Genomic DNA, 25,225 nt, shown 5'->3' on the forward strand with positions numbered 1-25,225 from the left:
ATGTCTGCGTTGTCGCCAATATCCATTCAGAATTGCCACTGGCGCTGCTATGTGTAAAATTACTTACGTAGGGAACAAATGGCTAGCTATGCCACCTGACCTAACCACGCGTGCGGACAGCACGTGGCGAATGTATGCGGAAGTAGAACTGCTCGGCGACAATGTATAGCCGGCATTATACCGTGCAATATTTTGCCGTAGAAGCCGCAGTTTGCACTTAGCTTATACCTGTCGAGTGCCAAGTCCGAGAAGCGAGTGTTAGCGAACTGCCGCAGGTTTTGCTTGGCGCGGTCGCTCAGCACGGACACTCGAGAAGGCAGCACGTGTGTCGGCGCTTTGGACTGCATCTCATCCAATGATCGTAATAAATTTTTAAAGAAAATAAATTTGTGTCTGTCCTCGCGGGCGAATCGGTCGAGATGGAATACCTGTACATGTAAATTTGCAAATAAGCAACTTTTGAAAATACTTTCAAAAGATCATAAAAAGGAGTTATTAATAAACTTGTTGTGCCTGCTACTTCGCGTGAATAAATTTGCTTTCAAAATAAATAATTCAAATAACTTTTAAAATGACTTTACACAGTAACACTGGTAAAAAATTTATTTAAATTTATATTGTGTCCTTTCGCCTCACGCTCCATTTACTATTTCCCGCTACGTGTTCCGTCCCGCTTTACGTCCCGCAACGTTTCATTTCTGTCGACACATGACATGTCATGCCCCGTTTTTCAAACGCAAATATTTCACTTAAAAATGAAATTAAATTGCTGCATTCTCAAAATTAGTTTTTGTACAAGTTTATATCTTTATAATTATGTTTTTTATTTGACGATTGTGGACCAATTAATCCTTTTCATATATTTATGACATAAAATCTTACCCAGTAATAGTGGCGGCGATTATTAGATTCAGGATACATAAGTTGGTCCAAGACAGTGCTGAGTCTGTAATTAGAACTGTGGTTGGCTTCGTCTCGAAATTGTAACTTCTCTATGTCTACGAAGGGGTCCACTATAGCTGTCATCAAAATGCTTCGCGTGGGATTCCTGGAAACACAGATAGATCAAAAATTTTAAAGATATACTTACCTGGGAAAGAAATATCCCTAATGTCGTCAAAGTACAAAATAATCGTCAAAGTACAAAACCCTATCCACGAGTGTTTATTTCGCACTTGGCGGTGTTTTCTGCTATTTTTGTTCATAAATGTTCATAATTATAACGGAGAATCAACTTAATCGATAACAACTGTAATCGCGTCGAGCACAATGGCGAATGACCAAGAGATGGTGCAACTATATAATTCCAATTTCACAAAAATGGCTGTTTAAAATGTAGCGATTCTCGTACCAGTCTGCAACAAAATTCTTCTGCACAATATTAAACAGTCGCTTTTGAGATAAAACAGCCTATGCCTATAGCAATCTTGGATAATGTACCTTTCTAATGGTGAAAGAATTTTTCTAATCGGTTCGGTAGTTTCGGAGTTAACCCGCCTCAAACATACAAACTCACAAACGCTTACCTGTTTATAATAATAGTATATAATGGCGTGATTACTCTCCCCCATATTATTTATCATTTACGGAGAATATATATATAAGGCGCACTTGGACCGGAGCCAACATCGGTAGGCAACAGTTAGCTATGATACGCAGATGACAAATTTTCTTGGGCAGCAGTGAAGCAAAAATTACTGCCTTTACAGATATCATGAAAGCAGTTAATAAAGAGTATGTGGCCTGTCTATAAACCAAAGCAAGACCAAAATCATGGTGGCGCGAAATAGAGCACACCGGTACACTTGATTTGGATTTATATAAATATTATTTATTTATTTATTATATATTATAAAACATTACATGCAGCACTAACTGTTGTCCAACATATGCTGTGAGCAAAGGTACATACATATTAGACAAATTATGTTATAAAAATGTAAATATTAGGAACTAACTCGAGCGGTTCGCACACGGCGCGCTGGAGAATGGCGCCTAAGATGAATAAGACAACCGTCATCACGGCGCACATCACAAACGCCATTATAGTCAGAAATATGGCACTAAAACACAAACATTAAGGGAAATTAGGAGTAATTTGCTATTAAGTTACAAAAATGACATTTTTCAGACAATTTTTTATTGTCATCAGAAAGATCTTGTCCCACCCCTTAGTGAGTTCTTAATATCGGAATTAGTCAATTTTGGATCTTGCCATTTTCGAAAATTGTGATTTACGGAAGTGGGCAGAGGACTTTTTTTATAATATGTAAGAATATGTCGCTAATGATATGCTTAATGAGAAACAAATTTTAAGATTTTATTCTACTTTTTCGTCGAGTCAATCGTTCCGACCTGTTTTGTTATACTTTTGAATATGTACATTATGTACTTTTATATATTATAAGAAAAAAAAATTGTAAGAAACAATAATGGTAAGCCGATCTGGCATGATAGGGGCCAATTTCTTTCGGCATTTCTTCTCAGCAGTGGTCGTTCCGAAATACCAATAGTTTGTAGCTTGTGAGAAATAACTATTCAATATAAAAATTGACGTGAAAATGTGCCTGTGAAGGTCTAATTTCTGAATAAATGTTTTGAATTTGAATTTTGAGTATGAATTTGACATTTCACTCACATGTACATACAGCGCGCCCCAGTGCCCCTACTAATCAAAGTGAATAATTTATTATTCATTCTCGGTCGATAGCCTAAGAAGCCGTGAGGAAAACCAAGTAACAGCGCGAGTGGGATCTGGAAATTGAAAATAAGAAAATTATATAATTTTATTAAAACTATCAGTTTACAAATTAAATACAAAACATTTTACTTCTTGTTTTTATTTATCACTAGCTGTTTAACCGCGGCTTCGCTTACTTAAATTCCCTCTGGATAAAAGGTACCCTATGGCCTATTCTCCATACTTCAAACTACATGTATGCGAAATTTCAAGAAGATTGGTTGCGTAGACAACGCGTGAAAAAACAAATAAACTTACTTTCGCATTTATAATATTATTTGGGATTATGGACACAATTTATAATCTATAATAATAAACTTAACCTTACCAGTAGAAAACAGGAGATCCAGAAGAATATACTACTTATAAGTGGAAGATAGACATTCAGAAATCTCATTCTGTATGCGTCTATTTCATCTATTATTAGAAACAATTTCTGAATCGTATACCAATACCTGCGCAAGTAAACATGGCCCATTTTCCCTGTAAATAAGAAATAGATACAATTTATACCGTAATTCACTAATTTCTTGTTAAAATATAAAATGACAAACATTAACTTTCTTCAAAATATCGACGTAACATTGCAATGGTACATATATAATTGTTATTTGTCATGATCTATTCTCAAGCTCCTTTTTTCATCACCTTATATATATATACAGGGTTACTGGTATCTAACGCATAATCTTCCAAAGGCGCATAAGGTACATAAAGACATCTTTTGTTCTAGGACTTTTGTCTAAACGTAATAAATACAAAAATTTCTATCTATAAAACGTTAACTCTATGTTCGATTCCGCTAAATAACGCTATTATACTGTCTCGTGTCGCTTGGCTATTACATACAATTAAAATGACGTGTAGAATCGCAAATTAGATTGTATTTTTTTTTTGTACGAAAAATCGATGTACCCAAGTAGTATTTAAGAAGTCTTGCCTTTGATATCAGTTACCCTGTATATTGAACCCAGTAACGGCTATATCATAGAAGGAGACTCTTCGAGCTTTTTATCCTGATATACTTACATTCTACGTTTGGCGTGGGTTCAATTCTCGCTCGAACAGGGTAGATATGATAAGGTCAGAAAAATGTAAAATATTAATATTTTTGTCAATTATCGTATTTAAAGGAAACGCTGTAGTGAAATCTGTTGTTCCACTTTGATAATCAGAAGTAAATTTAGTTTTAAGAACATTTTTAACGTCAATAAGTTATGCATATTTTTCTCTACTCACATTTACTTTACTTACATCATTATATAATTCATTATATTTAATATTATAAACATATAAGTATAATATGACATACATGCTTTATGTAACATATCGCCGTAGTGACCGAATATGTGAGTTTGATATTCATTCAGTTTCACATCGACGTAGTGGTATGAGCGTAGTGCGTCAGCCACCTCTGTGTGTAAACCCTGATCGCGCAGCTGCGTCACCATGTCCAGCGCCTTTGTTAGATCTGGTATCTACACAAATTACAAGATAAGTAAGTAACATTCTTATATTTCACCGCAAAAATTATGGTTTTCTAGTAAGAACTTATCGGAGGGAAAATTGACTTGGAAATCGCACTAAACAATCTAATTTAATATAATATGTATTACTTGAATTTACATCGTTTCTTCATGCAATGGCCGAGTCAAGCTATACTATTATATAAAAAGTTAAGCGTTTGTGAGTTTGTATGTAATTAACGAAAGTACCGAACCGATTTCTAAAATTATTTCACCATTAGAATGGTACATTATCCAAGATTGCTATAGGCTTTATTTTATCTCAAAATTCCCACGGGAGCGAAGCCCCGGGCAACAACTAGTCTTTTACAAAGCGACAAGATTGTAAAACCTGGCACACGGACACGTGTTTTGGTAAATACATATTTCGTTAAAATCTGATTGCTAGACTCTAGTGTTGATTGATTGATTGTGTGATGATACATGTACGTACGTACTGAGCGAAGCCCCGTGCGATATCTTGTTTATTTATATAAAACATATAAGATTGTTAATAGATAATCATATGATCACTATAGGATATTGTTAGGTTAGCTAATGTAACGTAACAACTTAAAACAGAAGGGATAAGTACGGATTGAATAAATTGATAACCGGCTTGGTTATTACATGGATCTTAATTTTACGGTGAAAGAACTGCGTTTCGAGACAAGTATAGTTTTTTTAGGATATCTTTATTCTCGAAGCTGCAAATATTTTAATATTTCTATAATTTAAGATGTTGAGTACAGTATTGACAAAATGCAATATATCAGGCTAGGCAAGCTTCCGAGTTTCATTACGTTAGAGACGTCAAGGTTCTCGTTTGTACCTGGACGTGTGGGGTGTCGGTGTTGAATTCCATAATATGGTTTTTCCACTGCAGCTCGACGCAGACCGGCGCAGCGCAGCCGGCCAGTGATTCCAGCAATGTCTGCTTCAGTTTGCGTAGCTCTATGAAAAATTAACCGAAGCTTTTTTTCGTCGTTGAATACAATGCAAACTATAAAAAAAAAAACTAAATATCGAAGTTAATTTTCCTATGTGCAATACGCGCCACGAAAGATGAGACTTGATGTACGTATGGTAAGCCTAAGAATCAATGTGTTTTTTTAAATGATTTGCATCGTTATAGTAGGCAATATCTTTGAAACACTCATTTTACCACTTCTTAACGAACCTGTATTGAGTTGATCAGCCAGATACCATAGCATGGCGCCATCATTTTTCAATTGTATCAGGTTCCGTTGGACGATGTCCAGCTGACTTGTAATGTTCATCAGCGCCTTTACATCAGACCGACGGAGGGACAAGTCCGTGATTAAATGGTTATTATAATGTAGCCAATGCTCTGAAATATGACGCATAAATTATGACGGGTCTTGGCCCTCAAATTATTTTGCAAGAAGCGCTACCCAGCAGTCGCTACTCATGGACAGTACAGTGTACGTAGTGCGACTTTGCCATTTACGTCTCACCATCGAGTCGGTTCGTGAGACGCAGGTAACCAATCACAGTGCGCCATTGTGACGCGCCGACAACCGTACCGCAATGAGATTGGTTCGCTGCGTCTCACTTCGAATAGACTCGATAGACAAGATCCGTAGTGGAGACCATTAGGCCACGGAGGTCGATTAATTATAAGCAATTAATAATGATAAGGTGAACCTAACTGGTAAAACTTGTAAATTCCCCTGGTTTCATTGGGCCTTCTGGTAGCTTCTCCCAAGGCTTAGCCCTAAGCCATATTGGAAGGATAGATGCGTTGTGTAAAGTCCAACCTAGAGTTCTAGAATAGTTACAAAATACCAGGGCAATATTTCGCATGCCATCTTCCATTTGTTGCTCCGCCATGTAAAAGCCCCACAGGCAGAATCTGTAAATAAAAATTGAATTAAACATTTAAAAAAAACCCGACTCACCCCTAACAAGTCAGAAATAAATCACCATACTCGTATAACAGGTCTAATTCATATAACAGGTCTAATTTCTGAATAAATGATTTGATTTTTCATTTGATTTTGATCACATGTCTTTCTTTGGGAATTTCGAGATTCTGTATTATCTATATTACATACTCAATCATCAATATGAATTATCTATCTATATTACAGACTCCGTTTTTAGTTTCATCACGTCGGGATCACAAATTGTAGAGGGGGGGTACTTAATTGGCGAGTACTATTCACCTTTCCTCTACTAACATGAATTGACTCCTACTGGGATCTTGATCAAATTAAAGATGCTCTCCAGGACGACGTATTTATTTCACATTCACACATATAGTCACAATAGTCACAGTTTACGTAAGAAGGTTTACAATCACACTGCACTGGAGGAGTACTACGAACGACCTGTGTCGAGGTCCGGTGACGACTGGGGGCTCCAGTCGCACGCTAAACCGGACTGCGATATATTATTGCTGATATTACAAATGTGTCCCTACAATACATATGACAATTTAGCGCATAGGTTCGATATTATTTGCGTACGTACATGTACAGAGTTAACAATGTCATCAAGATGATGGCGAGGCAGCACTTGCGGTTACATTCGCACTTGCGGTCGAAGTGACGCCGATGTCGAGTCCGTTTCAGGGTGCGGCGCAATGCGGCCTTCCTACAAACAAACAAATATTCATTAATATTCATTTTATCCACGTAATTTGTAAATGCACATTTGCTCGTTGAACTATAATAAACTAGCTACAAATGGCTGTGTTATCCGTGTAATTATTTAAAAAAATAATAATCTCGTTTTTATGTTTACTAGCGCTTTCTACTTTACAAAGCGCCATTGACTTGATAATTAATAAAAAATTTCGAATCAATTTCAATTCTCATGATTTTCAGACCAGATCCGAAGAGAATCGCGTTTTTGGGATAAAAAGTACCCTATGTGTTAAACTTTATAAAAAATTGCTCAGAAATTTAGTTATGTACGCGTGATAGACTTTCGATTTTCAAATGTTAGTATGGGAATATGGATTTTTGTTAGTGGCAATTGCCTAGCCTTGCTTGCTTGTATTTACCAGCCAACAATTAACAGGAGCGCTGTCGTCAGAAGTGCGAGAACGAATGTGATAGGTCCAGAGAGGAGCGTTAACAAATGTCCGATTCCTTGAGGTAACAATTGCAATTTGAACTGGGTTACCGAAAATGATTCGTCAACAACTGAAAGAAAATAAAATTAACAAAAATAAGTTTTTTTTACCAAAATGTCATTTTTGACACAAGCTTTTACAACAATGACATTTTTATCTGACAACAATCAGATCTTATTCTTTCAATGTGTGGCAAAAAAAAATCATGTCTGCGCAGTAAATCATTGAAAAGAATCATTTCTGGATGCACCATCAAGTCATGCTTTTTATAATTTAATGCATTGTTATCCAAACAAAACGTGATATATAATTTCAACTAAATCGGTTGAAGATTTCTGCTTCAAAATTGAGTTGCAAGATTCCACCAGTAAATATTGTGATGTGATATAGTTACATTGCAAGTTAAATAAAAGTTTGTAAAAAATTATCAACTTTAGACAGCTACTTATACGAGTACAACATCGTATCGTAACAATTAGCCCATTCATGTCAATTTGTTAAATAAATGATTTGTTGTTGAAGTTGTATATTTCGCGCAACAAGTGCAAACTTTTTTTAAATATTATTACGTATTATTTAAATAACCTAAGTTGTATTGTTTTAAGTGTGATAGGTATATACACAAAATTAAGAAATAAATCTAATCGCAATGTGCCGAAGTGCCCCGCGGACGCCAGTGAAGTGTTAAAATAAACGTATATAATTATTGTATCAAAATATTTTATTTATTATTCGTACTTTTTAGGTACCTATTTGTTTGTAAGTACTGCTTACGCCACCTAGTGTCATTATTATTATAGTTTATCATCAGTAAATTCGAGAAGCTATTTAGTTAACGTATCAAAGTAAAAGGGTCGAGAATATTGCAAAATGACTTGGGCCTATCACGTGTCTCGTCCTGTTTTTCAATACGGTTTCCATATCGTGATCCGTCCCGCTTCCTGCTACGCGTCCCGTTCCATTTTTAATGACTGACGTGGTATATTCAGTTTTACGCTATACTACACCATAAACATAAAACTAATAAATCATGTGTTTGAACGGGGATCCTACATAACAAATTTCTTCAAAATCGAGTGGTTTAAACGTGAAAGTGGAATAGACAGTGTTTGGCCTTTCGCATTTATGATATTAGTTTGGATTTTTGTAGCGATGATTGTTTACGCATGTTTGAAAAAAAGAATCAAAATAAATTTCCTTTTGGACTTTCTGAACAAAGAACAATATAACAGTTAAATGAAGTATGAACATATATGATAAAAAATACAATGAATCAAGTAGATACCGTGTTGCACGAATTCTGGCCTTTGATGGGGAACCATGAATTCCATAAAGCTTGGTGCCGCAGTGTACAGGAATCGGAACTGAGGTTGGCTCGGCACGTATGTCATATTTTTTGGTGGAAACGGTTTCGCATGTTGGTATTGCGGTCGATTATTTAAATTCATCGGACTGGCCTCATACACAAATAAGAACGGCATTCTGCGGTAATTAGTGAGATTTGGGTATGCGTAGTTATCTAGTTCTAATTTACCACATATATCTAAAAGGTTATTGAACGGATCATCTCCGTGTGCAATATCCAAAAAATTTAACCCTAATAAATCGGTAATATTCTTTAGTACTTCTTCTTTCGATATTTTATCGGGTGTCTCGTACTCCGGTGAATCGCAGTCCAGCGAATCGCAAAGAATCTGCCGCAGGTTGAACTCGGCTGCGGCGGGCCAGCACGCGGCCAGCACGACCAGCACCGCGAACGAGCACTCGCCGGCCTCAGCTTTCATCCCGATACACTGTCTCTGCAACTGTTCACTTTTACTAAAGGCAATCAATTCCTCTGTTTAGCTATTACACATCAGAATTTTGAATATTGATTTTTGTATATGGTTCTGTCAATCAAAATCCTGTCATCATAATAACTTTAACCCATTATACGACTTGCTTCCCCCTTATGTCCCAAGACATGTTAATATGCAATTTCTATTAACATTAGTTTTCTCTCCATTTATAAATATATTGGCAAAATTTACACAATATAATAATATCTACTTATAACTTTTATTTACTTTATCCGTATGTATGTATAATATATTTATATACTTTTATATTTAAGGTTACACACTGATCCGTGTTTATAATATCATTATAACATATTATATTCCGTGTCAATTTAAACCTTGACATTGGCAAAATCATCGTTTTGGCGAACGATGGAGCCACGAAATAAGAAATAAAAAAAACTTTAACCCATAGATTTAGAAAGGTGCCCCGCGCGCGGGCTTTGACCACAGATAAGAACATTATGTTGTTACATATGTGGCTTTAACTCATTAAATTAACGAGTATCTTTAACTATAGAGTTTTGTACGAAATGTTGATATATATATTTTATTTTTGTTGTTCTATGATCCCTTATGTATTTAGTAAAAAAAAGGTAAAGTGCAAGTTGAACTCGCATGCAAAGGGTTACGTACAATTTAAATATTCTTATAGGTTTTCCGGCAAAGTTCCGCGATTTTGTGGAGAAAGAATTTTTCCGCTATATTGTGGAGTCGATTATGAGAAAATGATTTAATATTTTTTGGCGACATCTACCACCACATACACAATGCCGCAAGTACGCCACCGAAAAACACAGTGACAATGCAGACCGCACATGTGATCCACGTTACTACGGATAGATGGCGTTATGCTATATTCACGAATTATGATCGGAGATGATCGAACAGTTTGCTAAACTTTGGCGGTTTTCGTTGCGGTAAATAAAAGCACTCATACTAACTACGCAATGTTCACGCATTCGCGTCGCCGTGTGTCTGAGTTCGGCGACAGTGTGGAGCTGGCATTAAGTATACAATTACAAATTTGTATGAAACTCTCGGTGTGCGAGTTCAACTCGCTCTAGCACGTTTTATTTGAATTATTTCCCCTACACCAAAAGTGAAAACAATTTTTCTTTCGATTATCCTTTTGTTTGGGGTATCGTAATAATTATGATAGGTTTAAAAAAATATAATATGAGAGTGGACAGACCATTTTTGATTTAGGATTCCGTTTGCAAAATATTTTACTTAAACCGAATTACAATGTGTCCGAAACCACGAAGCAATCGTGTCCGGTCATCACCGTTTACCAGTACGAGGAGGGCTTCGTACTGGTGAACGGTGATGACCGGACACGTGAAAAAAATCCATGTGTTATTCCAGTTTATTCTACTCGTGTACCAAATTTTATGACAATCCGTACAGATTTTGTGTGAAAGAGTAACAAACATACACACAAACATCCTCACAAACTTTTGCGTTTATAATATTAGTAAGATTGATAGGAAATAGTTTTGCTATTACTAAAATGGCGAAGGATACATCAGTTTGAAACTTATCTTGCCAGAAAGGCTTCTAATATTTTTTATCATCCACCAAGCTAAAATTCAGTATTGTTTCTTTGCATTATTTTCAAAACAACCGATGTTATTATATTTACCTTAATTATTATTAAACAAATCATCGTCCATCTGTTTATTGAATTATTAAGGGACGTAAAATATGAAGATAGAGAATAAGCGGCCCGAGTGAATTGTTTTCGTCAGCTGAGCAATGAAAACAGGGGAATGTAAACCGACAAAATGAAAATGGTTCCATATATTTAAAAAAATTCACCAAATTTCTTAATTCTCTTATTTACGCCTTATTTTGTCCTTTCGAGTGTGTTAATTGTTAACACTGGTGCCAGCTTAAAAGCATCTGATATGATTTTTACGATTATCCTATCGCGTTTAGTGGCAAATAATCGCATGCACACGACTAGTGCGAGTAGGATTTGTACCTCAATACCAAACATAAAATTGGCCCAGCCGTTTGGTCTTGATGTAACTTTCTTTAATATTAATAAAAAATAATGGAAAAGCTAGAATCATGGAGTTGGGAGGAACGCGGCAAAACTTAAGTGGGACTAGGTTGCCACATTTGCTGGAAGCAGAAAGAAAGGTGAACTAGAATAGTCACAGAATGGGTCCCCTGGCTGGCGACGAAAAAAAGACGCATTTGGACGTTTTAGATGCGACCATGATGCGACTGATAAAAACTGGAGGAGTTACCCAATGAGATGGATGGCAAAGTAGAGGAGCCTTTGCACAGCTGCAGTGGGACAGGCTATTAAAAAAAAGGAATAACATTTTTTTAAGTTATTTATTTTCTTTTATAAAACATTAAAATAACGTATGTAGAAGAGGTGCAAAAGCCTTGACAGTTTAATACGTAGATATATCTGATTCAATCTACTTATAATCTACTTTACGCTTACAATATACTCTTAATTTATGTCAACCAAAACATGCCAAAATTGAAATAAAAAACAAACATCGAAACGTCATTTCTTCAGGTCTTTAAGTATTATGTTACCGATACATAAGTCGTTCCCTGCATTAATTTATACTGTGGGCTGGCTGCAATGCGTATGCTTTTACTTATACTGTGACACACGCAGCTAACGCGCCTTATTTGGTAATGTTCGCGGTCCTCGATCGTGATTGGCGCTCGCAGTCGCTATAGTCCGTGGATAGCATCACGCGTTCCCGCTTCCCGCGCCCGCTTTCAAGTCAGTCTGTGTCGTCGTTCGTCTTGTAACAGTCGTGTGTGCTAAGATAAATATTCCGTGATTGTAAAGTGTTAAGGCTCCTCATTGTACGATAATAAACGCTGTTGTACCTACCTAAGTCGACAAATCTTTTATTTCTAACATATTATACCTGTGCTTACAGGGTAGACAGAAACAAGAGCCGAATTATTTTGTTTTCTTGAACCCTAAAATTTGAGCGGGAGAAAGATGAGGCGACCATAAGGCAAAATTTAATCGTGTTGATGAAGCTTGCTAATGAGACACTCGGAAGATAAATAAAACTCGCGCGAACGAATCCGGTGCCAACTTTACATACTTAGAAGCGCCAATCAGTTTGTACCGTGAATTTTAACTTTCAAAGCTACTATGTATAATGGCATAATATTAATATTTCATGTATAATAATATTTATATTAATTTAGCTGTTTCTTATATTTGTAAAACGTACTTTTATACCTTTTATTGAGTAAATATATGGTCTTAAATTATCGCTGGTCACTAGAGATCCCTTCATGTTATAAATTCGCCATTTTATATTTACCTTTTTCCTACTTTTAACGCTCTTTGCTCTTTATAAAAAACAATCTACTAGCATTGCGACTTACTACTATATTTTTTTTGGAAATATAATAAACGAACAGAATTTTATTTATTTATCAATTTATAAAATAAATAAATATATTAGGACAAATCACACAGATTGAGCTAGCCCCAAAGTAAGTTCGAGACTTGTGTTATGGGACACTAACTCAATGATACTTAGTATATTAACAAATACATATATAGATAAACATCCAAGACCCGGGCCAATCAGAAAAAGATCATTTTCCATCATCACCCGACCGGAGATCGAACCCGGAACCACTCGGTTCAGATGTAAGCACTTTACCACTGCGCTACCGAGGTCGTTCCATTTATGCACACTATATAAATTATATGTAGTTATGATGATTGGTACACACTTAATATACTTTTATGTAACTCACACACTAACAGTCACGTACAAAAATCCAATTTCTTTTTATATAGATTTATGCGCATAATAACAGGCGATTAGGATAATATTAGATCACACTGCTGCGATTTGCCGAATACGAAGATATTGCCTTTCAGTTTGTTACTTTGTTAAATAACTAAAAGTGAATTTGAGTGTGCGTCTATACACACTCAAAACATACACTCAAATTTGAATTTTCAATGATATATTCCTGTGATAGTACATTATGATATAAGTGCGGCCCGAGCCCCGTAGGCGAGGGCTACAATAAAGCAGAGGCTGTAATTTCCAAAGCGCACGTATGTCATAGGACGTTTCATAACATATTTACGAGGAATTAAATGAAACTTGGAAAACTAATAAATCTTTAATAACTTGTTAAAGCAGTTATAAAAAATGTTATGTCCTAAAGTTAATTTTTTTCATAAAGTGTTGACCACTTTACTGACAAAAACTCTTTATTAAGATTTTAAAAAGTATCGTTCGTTTTACGGACGGAGCGTCTTGATAAACCGTGCGTTTTACTTTATTAAAAAAAACTTGTACGTTTTACACATGGAATTAGTAGGTACTACGTATTACCTACTAATTCCATGGCTTTACATTACAATAACGCACAAGTGCGTAATGAGATACAACACGATATTGAAATTGGTGAAATCAATGGCTCTTTACGAGCAAATATGTTATAAACGAATTTTACTTTTACCAAAATTATTACCAGTCATATTGGCGTAAATTCAACGTGCTTTATAATTACGTACATGACTGGGTAAAATAAATACAGTAAATAAACATAAAAATGGAATGTCACTTTGATTGATCTTATATCAAATACTTGGTGAACTGGAAGTAATTCCTTTATTTGTGCAGTAAAGAGCTGAGAAACAATTTATTTGACTGACAAGGATCACTCTAGTTTACAAACCCTTGGTAGTTTCCAACAAAATCCCTGTGTAATTAGCACAGAGTAAGTAACATGAGTCTTCTCTGTCTGAATGTAGCGATACACTGTGTAGTCTCCGCTTCATCTTGCGAATTCTGTATTTACCAAAGCGAACACAAACCACCTTCAGAGTGCGCAGGAGTTACGATATGTTTGCGACTGGATAAGCATTTATGGAAAGCGTTGAGGGAAGGACATGGTGAGACAGGATGAATCGTAGGAACGATCGCTGAATCCGAATGGCAATTGGTTGGGACCACTATTCTCCTGTGGATGTCGTACGAGGCGACTAAGGGGCTCATAGTGTAGGGCAGCTGAAGGGCAACAATAACATTCCTTATGCAACAGATTTAAATACCAGATACTGTTTAAATGAGTTTCATTTGGCATTTAATTTAAGCGGACATTTCGAAATGCCAGTAGTTCGTAGTTTAAGATTTTTAATTTTTTTTTGTACAATATAAAATTTAACGTGAAAAAGTTCTTGTGAAAGTGTAATTACTCAACATATGCTCTGATTTGGATTATTATTTTTCTATTTACAGTTAAAATGCCACATCCAATGTTCTGTTACTTCGTCTGTACCGTTTGTGAGGCATAATTAGGAGCGGGGTTGCGGTCGCCGGATAAATATGAGGATTAAGTAAGACGTACAGCCAGCACCGTGCGCAAATCTATATTTTCTCTCTCTTTCTCTTATTCTCATGCATCATTTACACAGTTACGAGCGCATACCACATAGTAGACTTTTTTATTATTAGCCTATATATGTAAGAAGGAAGGCAGCAAAACTTAAGTGGACTGCGAGGGCCACATTTACAGGTCTTCGTCCGCTTTGGTAACTAAACTTACGTAACCGGTTACAAGAGAAGATGTTTCTTTCGCTGTTTGGTAACTAGTTGTGAAAGAAGATATTTTTTCCCATGATGCAGGAGGAATAGTGCGCGAAAATAATCGCAAAATGGGTGCTTGGTGGCTGGCGATGAAAAAGAGGTCGTCCCATATTGAAATGGTGAGAAAATCTGGATGCGGCAGATATGCCGGAGTAGATATGTAACGGATAGGGTTAGATGGCAAGGTAAAGGCCTCCCGCCTTTGTCTAGTAGTACACTTTTATCAAAAGATTTCAAATACTCGATTCATAAATTACAGCCTTCTGAAAATAGATGCATATTCTCTAGTTTTTGCTCTCAATATTCGATCCCTGAAAGTGGGGTTATTTAATCATTTCCACTGACTCCAAATTCGCACATAATAAGCCGACATATTTCCGCGAGATATCGCGACGCGAACTCATCAGCGATCATTGTAGCGGAACTTTGCGCGGGTCCACTGTCTCACGAGAAGTGTTGAAAGAGTTGTGAGCAAACGGCGACAAAGGGGAATGAAACTTGCCACTGGATCAAAAAAGTCATTAGCTTATAGCACATTATACGTATATTTTGTCTTCGTTTCCGTTCCAGCATTGAAGTTTCTATATAATACTTAATTACTCACTCACTTACTCATTCACTTATTTATTCACTCACTCACTCAGTGACCCCAAAGTGGATCTTGGTCTACGAAACGAGAGATCACGAATACCCCAATACCTATCAGCCTCCGTATTGTCTGACAGAGGCAGCCGAGTGGGCACAATGGAAGTGTTCAATGGATACTTGTAATATTCCAATAAGGCTCAATGATCGTCCTCGTCGCGTGTGGAAGTCAATTGATTACATCGTTGAGGTCTAAATTTGAGGGCCAAGTACATTTGTTTTGAGTTTCCCTGTGTTGTTTATTTGTTTGTCTTGTTTAGTACAGATAACAAGAGGTGCCAAGAGGCGACATGAACAAAATCTGTGTTAGAAATAAAACAACAGTAGAATATATAATTTTTAAAAACGCATTTAAATGTTTTCATTATGAAGTGTACGTAATTTTATAATAAATATATAAATATTTGCTGATATTGCATGCACCCAAAATGTGTGTTGGCGTCCAATACAAACGCAGACCACCGTCTCTGATCCATCAGCTCAGCAGTATCTAGGACAATCTACCAGTCCCAGGTAGATTCACTTCACTGCTCAATCTTCCTCATAACGTGGCCGAGCCAGCGAAGATTATGTGCCTTTGTGATAGTGTAAAATTATAGTAAAAACGTAGCCAATGTTACTCTTGAAGGTTTCGTCTATCTCTGTGCCAAGTTTTATCAAAATCGGCCTAATAGTTTTTGAGTTTATTCATTACAAACAAAAATAGAAATCTTTTATTTTTTTATTTTAAATGTTACCAACAGTATGTAAATTTTGGATTAAAATGTATTTCCATACGGAATACATTCTAATCCAAAACTTTTCATCAGGGATTTCATTCAGCTGTAGTATAGGATATCCCTTTACATGAGCAAACGTGAAAGAGCAAAACTTAACAAAACATTTCACTTAAAATTAGAGTGCTTTTCGTAATTAAAAACATTTCCCAGGGGTGTTTTTAAAGCTTTTAAATCAAACAGTCATTTCAGTGAATTTTTAATCATGTTTATTTTATTTCATCCCTTTGAGAGATCCATTTTTCCATTTGTTTTGCACTTTTGAAAATACTGAGAACACGATCCTTTTTCTTGTAGTTTGTAACTGACAATGATACATTGAAGAAATTTTAGCTCGGAACATAATAATATACACGAGCTGGTATAGCACTGGTATAGAACTGATATTTTTTGGGGGTTTCATAAAGTAAAATACCCATAAAGGGTCACTTTGTTGTCCGTCTGTGTTGATCCTTCTTCTCGGATCGGCTTTGAGGTATCAAAATGTAATTTATAACAAAATAATTGGGTTTTAGATCTCTTTCAGATCTAAAAAAAAGGTTATGTCCACGCGATCAAAAGATATGACTATAACACACATTTATGCGATTTTAGAGTGATGTCATGAAATGTATATGTATAGCAAGAAGCAATGTCTAAAAGCACATTGTAAAGGGATAATTTTGATATATGTAGATACATTACAAAAAATCAAATTTCACAAAACCCTCAGTGCGAGAATCCAACCCGCTCTTGGCAGATTTTATATTATAGCTGATATAAAAGAGCTTCTTAGTCATGGTTCTTAATTAAAACTTCAATATAAGTTAAGTACGCTTTATTAAAAACGATTCATAGTTGTGTGGCGTTCGCTTAATGTGCAGATAATACCGGTCGGAATCGGTTGAAACTGGTTCGAGCCGACAATATCGGTTTAATAACCGGAATGGGCCGGATTAACAGATCGTAATGTTAGCATCTGCGGATTCATTCACTATTTTATTCGATTGCAGGATGTGTTCTCGAGTGGCGTAAAGTTGTTTTTCAGCAAATGTTGACAATTATAAATGGTCCTTGGCAATAAAATATGCTTAATTCTTTAAAAAATCATTTTCATAACTCCACATTTCCCAGGAACAACCTTGAGATGGTCCTTTTTTATTATTTTTTACTTTATAGATATATTATATTAGTATATGATATTTAGTATCTAAAAATAGAAAATAAATTAATATTTGACTGCTTATTGGAACAAACAAGAAAACCAATATTGCCATATGACAAATGGGCCAAGTTAATCAGCCGTAGCCTTATGGAATTAGTTCTATATTTTCCCATTAAGGTCAATATCCATTGGGTTTATTCCGCAGATTATACACTGTCACAACCAACATTTTTTTCGCGAGACCTCTCTCTTTCACCTTTGCGTGTTCTCGGATTCATTCGGAGCTATGAGGCCACAAAGCCTGGTATTAGCGTAAAAAAAATTGCCATTTTTTATTATTTTATTTCATCCCTTTGACAGATCCACTTACCATTCGTTTTGAACTTTTGAAAATACTGAGAACGCGATTCTTTTTCTTGTAGTTTGTAACTGACAATGATACATTGAAGAAGTGTTAGGTCGGAACTTAATAATATACACGAGCTGGTATAAAACGGGTATAGAACTGATATTTTTGGAGGTTTAATAAAGTAAATTTATCGTAAAAAAATGCCACTAAATTTTAAATATTTTGCTGTGATTTTACTACCAGGCGTCCGCCTGACGTAAACCCTCTTTTTGGAATGCTGTTTTTGCCTATCAGCTGACAAGGCTTTGCGTCCCTTAGTCACCCTCCTATGACATCCGCGGGAGTCATCAAAACTCTATTCTTCTATTTTTTAACAAAAGTCTGATACACAAGTTGCTTGTGCTCACCAAATGACGACCTCGGTGGCGCAGTGGTAAACTTCTTGCCATTGAACCGAGAGGTCCCGGGTTCAATTTCCGGTCGGGTCATGATGGAAAATGATCTTTTTCTGATTGGCCCGGGTCTTGGATATTTATCTATGTATGTGTTTGTTATAGAATATAGTATCGTTGAGTTAGTATCCCATAACCCAAGTCTCGAACTTACTTTGGGGCTAGCTCAATCTGTGTGATTTGTCCTAATAGTTATTTATTTACTATTTATTTATTTAAATGTTAATCTTAAATAGTGTACCACTACGTCATTGACGATTACCTAGCGTCGTATGTTTAACATTAGCAAGTTATTTTAAATAAATGTAAGTTGTCAGAAATAAGCGTGGGAAGAAATATTAAAAGTAATAAGTTTTGATTAAAGAATACTCACAGCCCACGTGCCGAACACAAGCGTTCGTAATATAGGGTTGTCAAAATCAAAATCAAATCAATTATTCAGAAATTAGGCCTTCACAGGCACTTTTTCACGTCATATTCTAAATTAAATGATATTTACCAAACGACCACTGCTGTGAAGAAACGCCGAAAGAAACTCATTCAAACAGTGTTGGTCCCTATTATGCCAGAAGGGCTTACCATTTTTTCAATATAAATTTATGTATATTTTTTATCAGTGTAAGTATAACAATGTAAGTACACAATAAAGTACATGGTCAAAGGGTATACTGAAACATATTATGATTGTGATCGAGTGCTGATGAAAGGAAATGAAAATATAATTTAAAATGTATTTTCAATGTTTTCAGATCCAATTGAATTATTGAGGTAAGTACGGCTTCAAATGAAAGAAAAAATGGTAATGAAACTTGCACTTTACGGGTTGGCCTTATTGAGACAAATTCGAAAAATTTACATTGAGTAAATATCAAAAACTTATATTTAACATTATTAGCGAGTTACGTTGCTAGACGCAGGAGGAGTATTTTTAAAACTACAACAATTAAGGATATATATATATTTATTCCAAATAATCACGATCGATTACATGAATAAAATAAAATGAATTAAATCTACGTGAACGCGAGCTTCAGCGGTTGAAGTACGACAGCCAGACGAAGATACTTCATTTTCCCACTGTGGTCAAAGGTGCTGAATATTTTTATATATTATTAGAAATTATTAGAAATATTTTTTATATATATTAATAATTTTTATATATTATTAGAAAAAAAAAAACATTGTAAGAAACAATAACGGTAAGCCAATCTGGCATGATAGGGACCAACACTGTTCAAATGAGTTTCTTTCGGCATTTCTTCTCAGCAGTGGTCGTTCCGAAATGCCAGTAGTTTGTAGCTTGTGAGAAATAACTATAAATATAAAAATTGACGAGAAAAAGTGCCTGTGAAGGTCTAATTTCTGAATAAATGATTTGAATTTGAATTTGAATCTGCAGTTTCGTAATATGGTCTGATCGGTTTCGGGAAATTGACTCATTGTTGTACATTTGGGTAAATAAGATACGTTGATTCCAATATGTAGCAAGCGATACAATGGTAAACATTCGCAGATTTAAATAATATTTTTGATAACAATAATAATCGCAATGTCATCACAAATACAAGCCCAAGCGCAGTGCGGAGCAGACAATGTCTGTCCTTGTGAACTGACCATTTTACCAAGACTTGTGCACGCTGGAATACCTGATGCAGTGCACACGGAATGAGTTGCTCGTGGTCATCTACTAGATTGTGAACAATAAATGAACTAGACACAAAGAATAAGTCATCAATCATATACCAATTTAATGAGGTGTGTAAATAATGGAACAGGATTTATCCCGCGAGCTTATCAAATATCACACATAAAAAGTCCTTATTGACAACCCTACGTGCCGCCATGGAATCAGAATCGCATTCTACGTGTTCGGCATTTGATGAGATCGACTCCGCTCTCCGGAATAAATGGCAATCGACCCAGCAATGCCAGAGGAATTTCTCATTTTTTTTTATCTTTACTTTGGAAACTGGTGACCCGACTGGCATCTCGACTCTCCTGCGACTTTTTTACTTATTTAGCTCTCTAAATATTTCATTTTTACTAGAATGGCTTAGTTAGTTATTTTAATAATTAATATTGACAAGAATAAGATATTTCTTTTATCTATGGGTGAGATGCACCTATGGCGGCGCTGTCGCTTAGACAAAATGGCCTATACTTAGATACTTTGCGTTCTTCTACGCAGGTTAGTTAACGTCAAAGTTGACTGATGCACACGTAAATTGTCATTAAAGAAAAAAATATTAAAAATCTAATTCTAGAAAAAAAAAACGTATTATTAAAACTAAAATTTCAAAACTTACATTTGTAATTTTTTTCTTAGTTTATTGCAGAGATTGCAATTTTTTTTTTAATTTAATTCAATTCTTTATTCAATTGTTACAGGATAATAAATTACCAGCAATAAGCATATAAATAAAAGGATCAACAAATTACATAAGGTGCTTGAACTAGGATGTAAATGAATCACCCTGTGTTTCAGACGTTAAAAGCTACAGTAATCACAAATTAACAATCAATTACATACATTACAGGAAAAGTAAATAAAATAAATAATAATTACATTTAAAATAAATAAAAGAAATTATAATTACATTCAAATTATAATATTAACATAATAAATTAATGTAACTTAAATTAAAACTGTTAATAATACCTCTGTTTCTTCGTATGACATATTAAGAAGGGCATTTTGAATGATTTTCTTAGTCACACTCAATGTGCATGAGTAGAAACCTATCAATGAAGGTGTTTTTAATATATTTGTTCAAGTTGGTCGAGTTTACAATAGTAGTAACGAGATACTTATATCTCGGGGAACGTAAAAACTCATATAATATGTTGTTTTGAAATATTCACTTCACCCAGCCGTATATCCTCGCAATTTCAATATAACAATCTTCTAAACGTGACCAAATAACACAAATACTACTCTAAAATGTTTAATTAGTTAATGAAAATGATTTAATTAATCATTCTGAAAACAAACTAGTAAAAGTGGAACACAAAGCAGAAAACTTGTAGTCATATCAGCTGTCATAGTCCTAGTCACCTTGCACGGGAGGTTATGGTCCTATTCCAGGGCGGAAGCACACACCACGATCAACTCTATGGAATAATTTGCGCTTATACATAGTGACTCGTGCGGTTTGATCACAATGTCTTAGTTTTTCATAAACCTCAGCGGAAGATTTATCGGGGCCGAGCCGATGATCCGTTTAGCCTTCACGTTATTCCTCCACGGTAATCCTATGATTCATGTTACTGAGCAGGGGAATAATTAATTAATGTTAACGTTTTTTATTGCTTATTGAATTTTTCCTCTACCTTCCGAGCAATGGTTCACACTGAAGGTTTCATAAAGGGATATTGATATAGCTTGTTGGGTTTTAACTTGTCGACAGAGTGAGCACCACAGTGCTGTTTAGGTACTATTTAATAAAATCAAATCAAGAACATCACGACCAAGAGCATGGCGGACAAACAAATTTTATAATTAGAGAGCGTCCTAGGCTGTCGTAATAGGCCAAGAACCTCGCGGAGCAAGAGCCGCACCCATAGATTTATTTGAAACGGTGGTGGTGTAATTGTTAAGACTGTGGATCGAAAGGTCTCAGGTTCGTATCGTACTCGTGCCATATGAGTTCGTATACTAATCTGACACATATATAGTAGTTTTCGTAGATCACCACTTGCTTCCAGTGAAGGAAAACATCGTGAGGAAACCTGGACACTGGTGGACAGTTTAGTTCCCTAGTGTGTATGCGACTACCTGCCACTAGAGGGCGGTAAGTAGTCGTAAAAGTCATGTCAGATGCCTTTAGGTGAGTTGAATAAAATCTGACACCAGTGTTACTAATAACAATATGATGATGACCCGAAGAAAAATGTGAAATTTTTGCTTTAAAGACTAAAATGTAATTTTAAATGGCTTGTATGAAAACATAACGTCGAAGTTACAACGAACAAGAGAAGTACTTAAATAAACATGTAAAATTAGCATTGATACCTCTATCATAAATATTCCAATGTTTATTTATCCATTTAACGTGAAAATATAAATAACTGGCCAGAAATATTTTTTTTTTTACATCTCGATTTTAGGGAATGGAATCTCGGGGTCTCCTTCGATGTGACATAGAGTAGTATTTAGAATATTTATTAGTTTTAAAATATGATGACCTTGGTGTGTCGAATGCCATTCCAATGATATATTTAAATTTTCCCTGAAAAGTGTTCTACCATTTTCCCGCCATATCGGTGTCCGCCGTCAAGTCAGGTTATGATGACATAATCTGAAAAATGCCACAATTTCATACAAACAACTGCTATCTTGCGTCCGCACAGCGGTTTTAATATGGCGCTTATTTTAAAGAAACTTACATTTTTATTCTCCAAAATCTGTCTGTGACAGCAGCAAATTAAATTCCGCCGAGCCGCACTTATTACAATCCCGAAAAACTGCTCTTGGGTAATCTAGCCGGGAGAAGTGGATGCCGAGGGCCAATTCACAAGAAAAATCTTCTTCAAATCATCAAATTTGAAGACCTCCGTGGCGCAGTGGTAAGGTTCTTGCCACTGAACCGAGAGGTCCCGGGTTCGATCCCCGGTCGGGTCATGATGGAAAATGATCTTTTTCTGATTGGCTCGGGTCTTGGATGTTTATCTATATATATATATATATATATATATATATATATATATATATATATATATATATATATTTATTATAAAATATAGTATCGTTGAGTTAGTATCCCATAACAAAGTCTCGAACTTACTTTGGGGTTAGCTCAATCTGTATGATTTGTCCTAATATATTTATTTATTTATCTTTATTGTGGATCACAGCACAGGTAAAAACATAGATCTTACAAGGAATTATTCCACTCCACTAAATCACCTTTAATCCCGATGACAATGGATTATTATCACGTTATTATTATGATGTTATACTTTTGATGGAGTGATTTACCATTAGGTGATTTCAGGGACGATTTCAAGTGTGTGTTGTTCGTCCCTTTCTGACAAATCGTGTACACGGCGAATAAAAAAAAAAAACTACGCGTTTCATTTTTATAATGTAAAAGTATTCAATTCACATTACATTATCCTTAGGAGAATTATGTCCAATGATTTGTGTAATTAAATCACCTTGTTGCCTTGTATGGACATACAATAATTTTATATAGCACAACAATTAATACGTCCTTCAGGTTGTTCTGTAATGCTAGTAATTTTTGGCTTTGTGAGAAATTACTATTCAATTCGCTTTGATTTGCTTTGTCCGTTCCGTTCCGCTCCGTTCTGTTCCGTTTCATTTCGAAGCAAATCATTCTTCGAGTGAAATTGACAGGATAATAGTGTCTCTAAACGCTACCTCTTTTAGTTTGCGTCTTCTCAGTGCTAGCCGCGTTAATATTAAATGTCGTGTTATTAATTTAATTCCCGAATGCGACTTGTGAATGTGGGACACAAAAAAATATATGGACTTATAATATTTCTCTCCTTATCCTCGCGTATTCTTGGCTATGACACCCCGAAGCCCTATTTTATTTGATATTTATATTATAATTCGATGTCAATTCACAAAAAATACTACATTTAATATGTTAAATCATTATTATTATTGTGGATAGGGTTTTACCTCGAATATCCAACGATAGCCCAGTGGTGCAACTAGTATAACATACTTAAAGCTTACAGGACTAAATCGCTTCATATAACTATATCTAAGAATTATGACTATTTCTGTTGCCAAACAGAACTAAGAAAGAGTTGTTTAATTAATTTTCAGGTAAACCTCTACTGCACTATTTTAAGTTAAATTCCCAGGAACTCCGATAAAAAGATTTGGAGGTCGAGCCAACTTGGAAGGTGCGAGTCGAATCAAAGAAAATCTGGAGGTCGAGGCAAACTTGGACGGTGCGAGTCGAATCATAGAAAATCTGGAGGTCGAGGCAAACTTGGACGGTGCGAGTCGAATCAAAGAAAATCCGGAGATCGAGGCAAACTGGGACGGTGCGAGTCGAATCAAAGAAAATCAGTAGGTCGAGGCAAACTTGGACGGTGCGAGTCGACTCAAAGAAATCTGGAGGTCGAGGCAAACTTGGACGGTGCGAGTCGAATCATGGAAAATCTGGAGATCGAGGCAAACTTGGACGGTGCGAGTCGAATCAAAGAAAATCTATAGGTCGAGGCAAACTTGGACGGTGCGAGTCGAATCAAAGAAAATCTTGAGGTCGAGGCAAACTTGGCCTAAAAAGATGGAAGCATATCTTTGAACTCGCCTCCTTCTAAAAAATAGGTGCCGTGAAACTTCAGGGATTTATTATATTTATAATTGCATCTTCTGGTTGTGTCTAATCGAAAAGATCTTTTGTAGATAATTGTTAAGTATGTAGTTTGTTATCAATCAATATATAATAAAACAGTAGAAAATAAATAAAAAGAAAAAAACTTTTTTAAGAAAAGCTTTTATTTAATTACTCCAAAGAGATGAAAATAAAATTGTCCTTTTAAATTTTGACTATCAACTTATAACCTCGTTATACACAATTTGTATGATCATAAAAGCTTGTCGCGAGGTTTGTTTGTGTAAATAAACTAGTACCTATTTAATTGAGTTGACTTACGCAAACCTCGCAACCTCAAAGTTATCGTTACGCTTTGTCGGTACAATTAAATTTCTCTAATAATTATGACTCCTTACAAAAAATTGTTCAGCCACGCGAACGACGTCGCGGGCATCAGCTAGTCTCCAATAAAATCATTAAGGTTGATGTTAATTACCAAAATGTTGGCATAAATCTAGGCCAGAGATTAAGCATTGCCATTCAACGTGGCAATCCTGTCAGCCTTCTGGGCACGCTACCTCAAGGTAACGAATTGCAGGGACTGGCATTTTCGCAAAAATATATGATAGATAGATAGATAGATAGATAGATAGATAGATAGATAGATAGATATTTTGTTTTTGTTAGTTGTTAGTTTTAATTTCTTTTGTTTTACAATTGTATATATTATATATTATCATGAAAAATATAGTGTACATA

The 25,225-nt window shown here is 35.5% G+C and overlaps 1 protein-coding gene across 10 annotated transcripts in view; it reads right to left on the reverse strand.

Moving 5' to 3' along the window:
• The window catches only part of LOC128673756 (uncharacterized), a 39,637-nt gene that overhangs the window by 4,488 nt on the left and 9,924 nt on the right, over positions 1-25,225 (reverse strand). For 3 of the 10 annotated variants that reach the window (XR_008405121.1, XM_053751825.1, XM_053751823.1), the window contains exons 1-12: positions 8,634-9,404; positions 7,277-7,418; positions 6,742-6,864; positions 5,919-6,121; positions 5,426-5,596; positions 5,078-5,199; positions 4,053-4,218; positions 3,069-3,223; positions 2,639-2,754; positions 1,959-2,063; positions 883-1,048; positions 229-428 (exon numbers count right to left, since the gene is read on the reverse strand). Coding sequence is in view for 8 of the 10 variants with exons in the window: in XM_053751825.1 (XP_053607800.1) it covers positions 229-428; positions 883-1,048; positions 1,959-2,063; positions 2,639-2,754; positions 3,069-3,223; positions 4,053-4,218; positions 5,078-5,199; positions 5,426-5,596; positions 5,919-6,121; positions 6,742-6,864; positions 7,277-7,418; positions 8,634-9,132 (2,168 nt within the window). In the remaining 2 variants the exon portion in view is untranslated. Of the gene's footprint in view, positions 1-228; positions 429-882; positions 1,049-1,958; positions 2,064-2,638; positions 2,755-3,068; positions 3,224-4,052; positions 4,219-5,077; positions 5,200-5,425; positions 5,597-5,918; positions 6,122-6,434; positions 6,702-6,741; positions 6,865-7,276; positions 7,419-8,633; positions 9,406-25,225 lie in introns of those variants that run through there. The other 7 variants (XR_008405120.2, XM_053751822.1, XM_053751826.1 and 4 more) reach the window with 6 other exon arrangements.

This window comes from Plodia interpunctella, chromosome 11, assembly GCF_027563975.2.
Source record: "Plodia interpunctella isolate USDA-ARS_2022_Savannah chromosome 11, ilPloInte3.2, whole genome shotgun sequence".
Classification (NCBI taxonomy): domain Eukaryota; kingdom Metazoa; phylum Arthropoda; class Insecta; order Lepidoptera; family Pyralidae; genus Plodia; species Plodia interpunctella.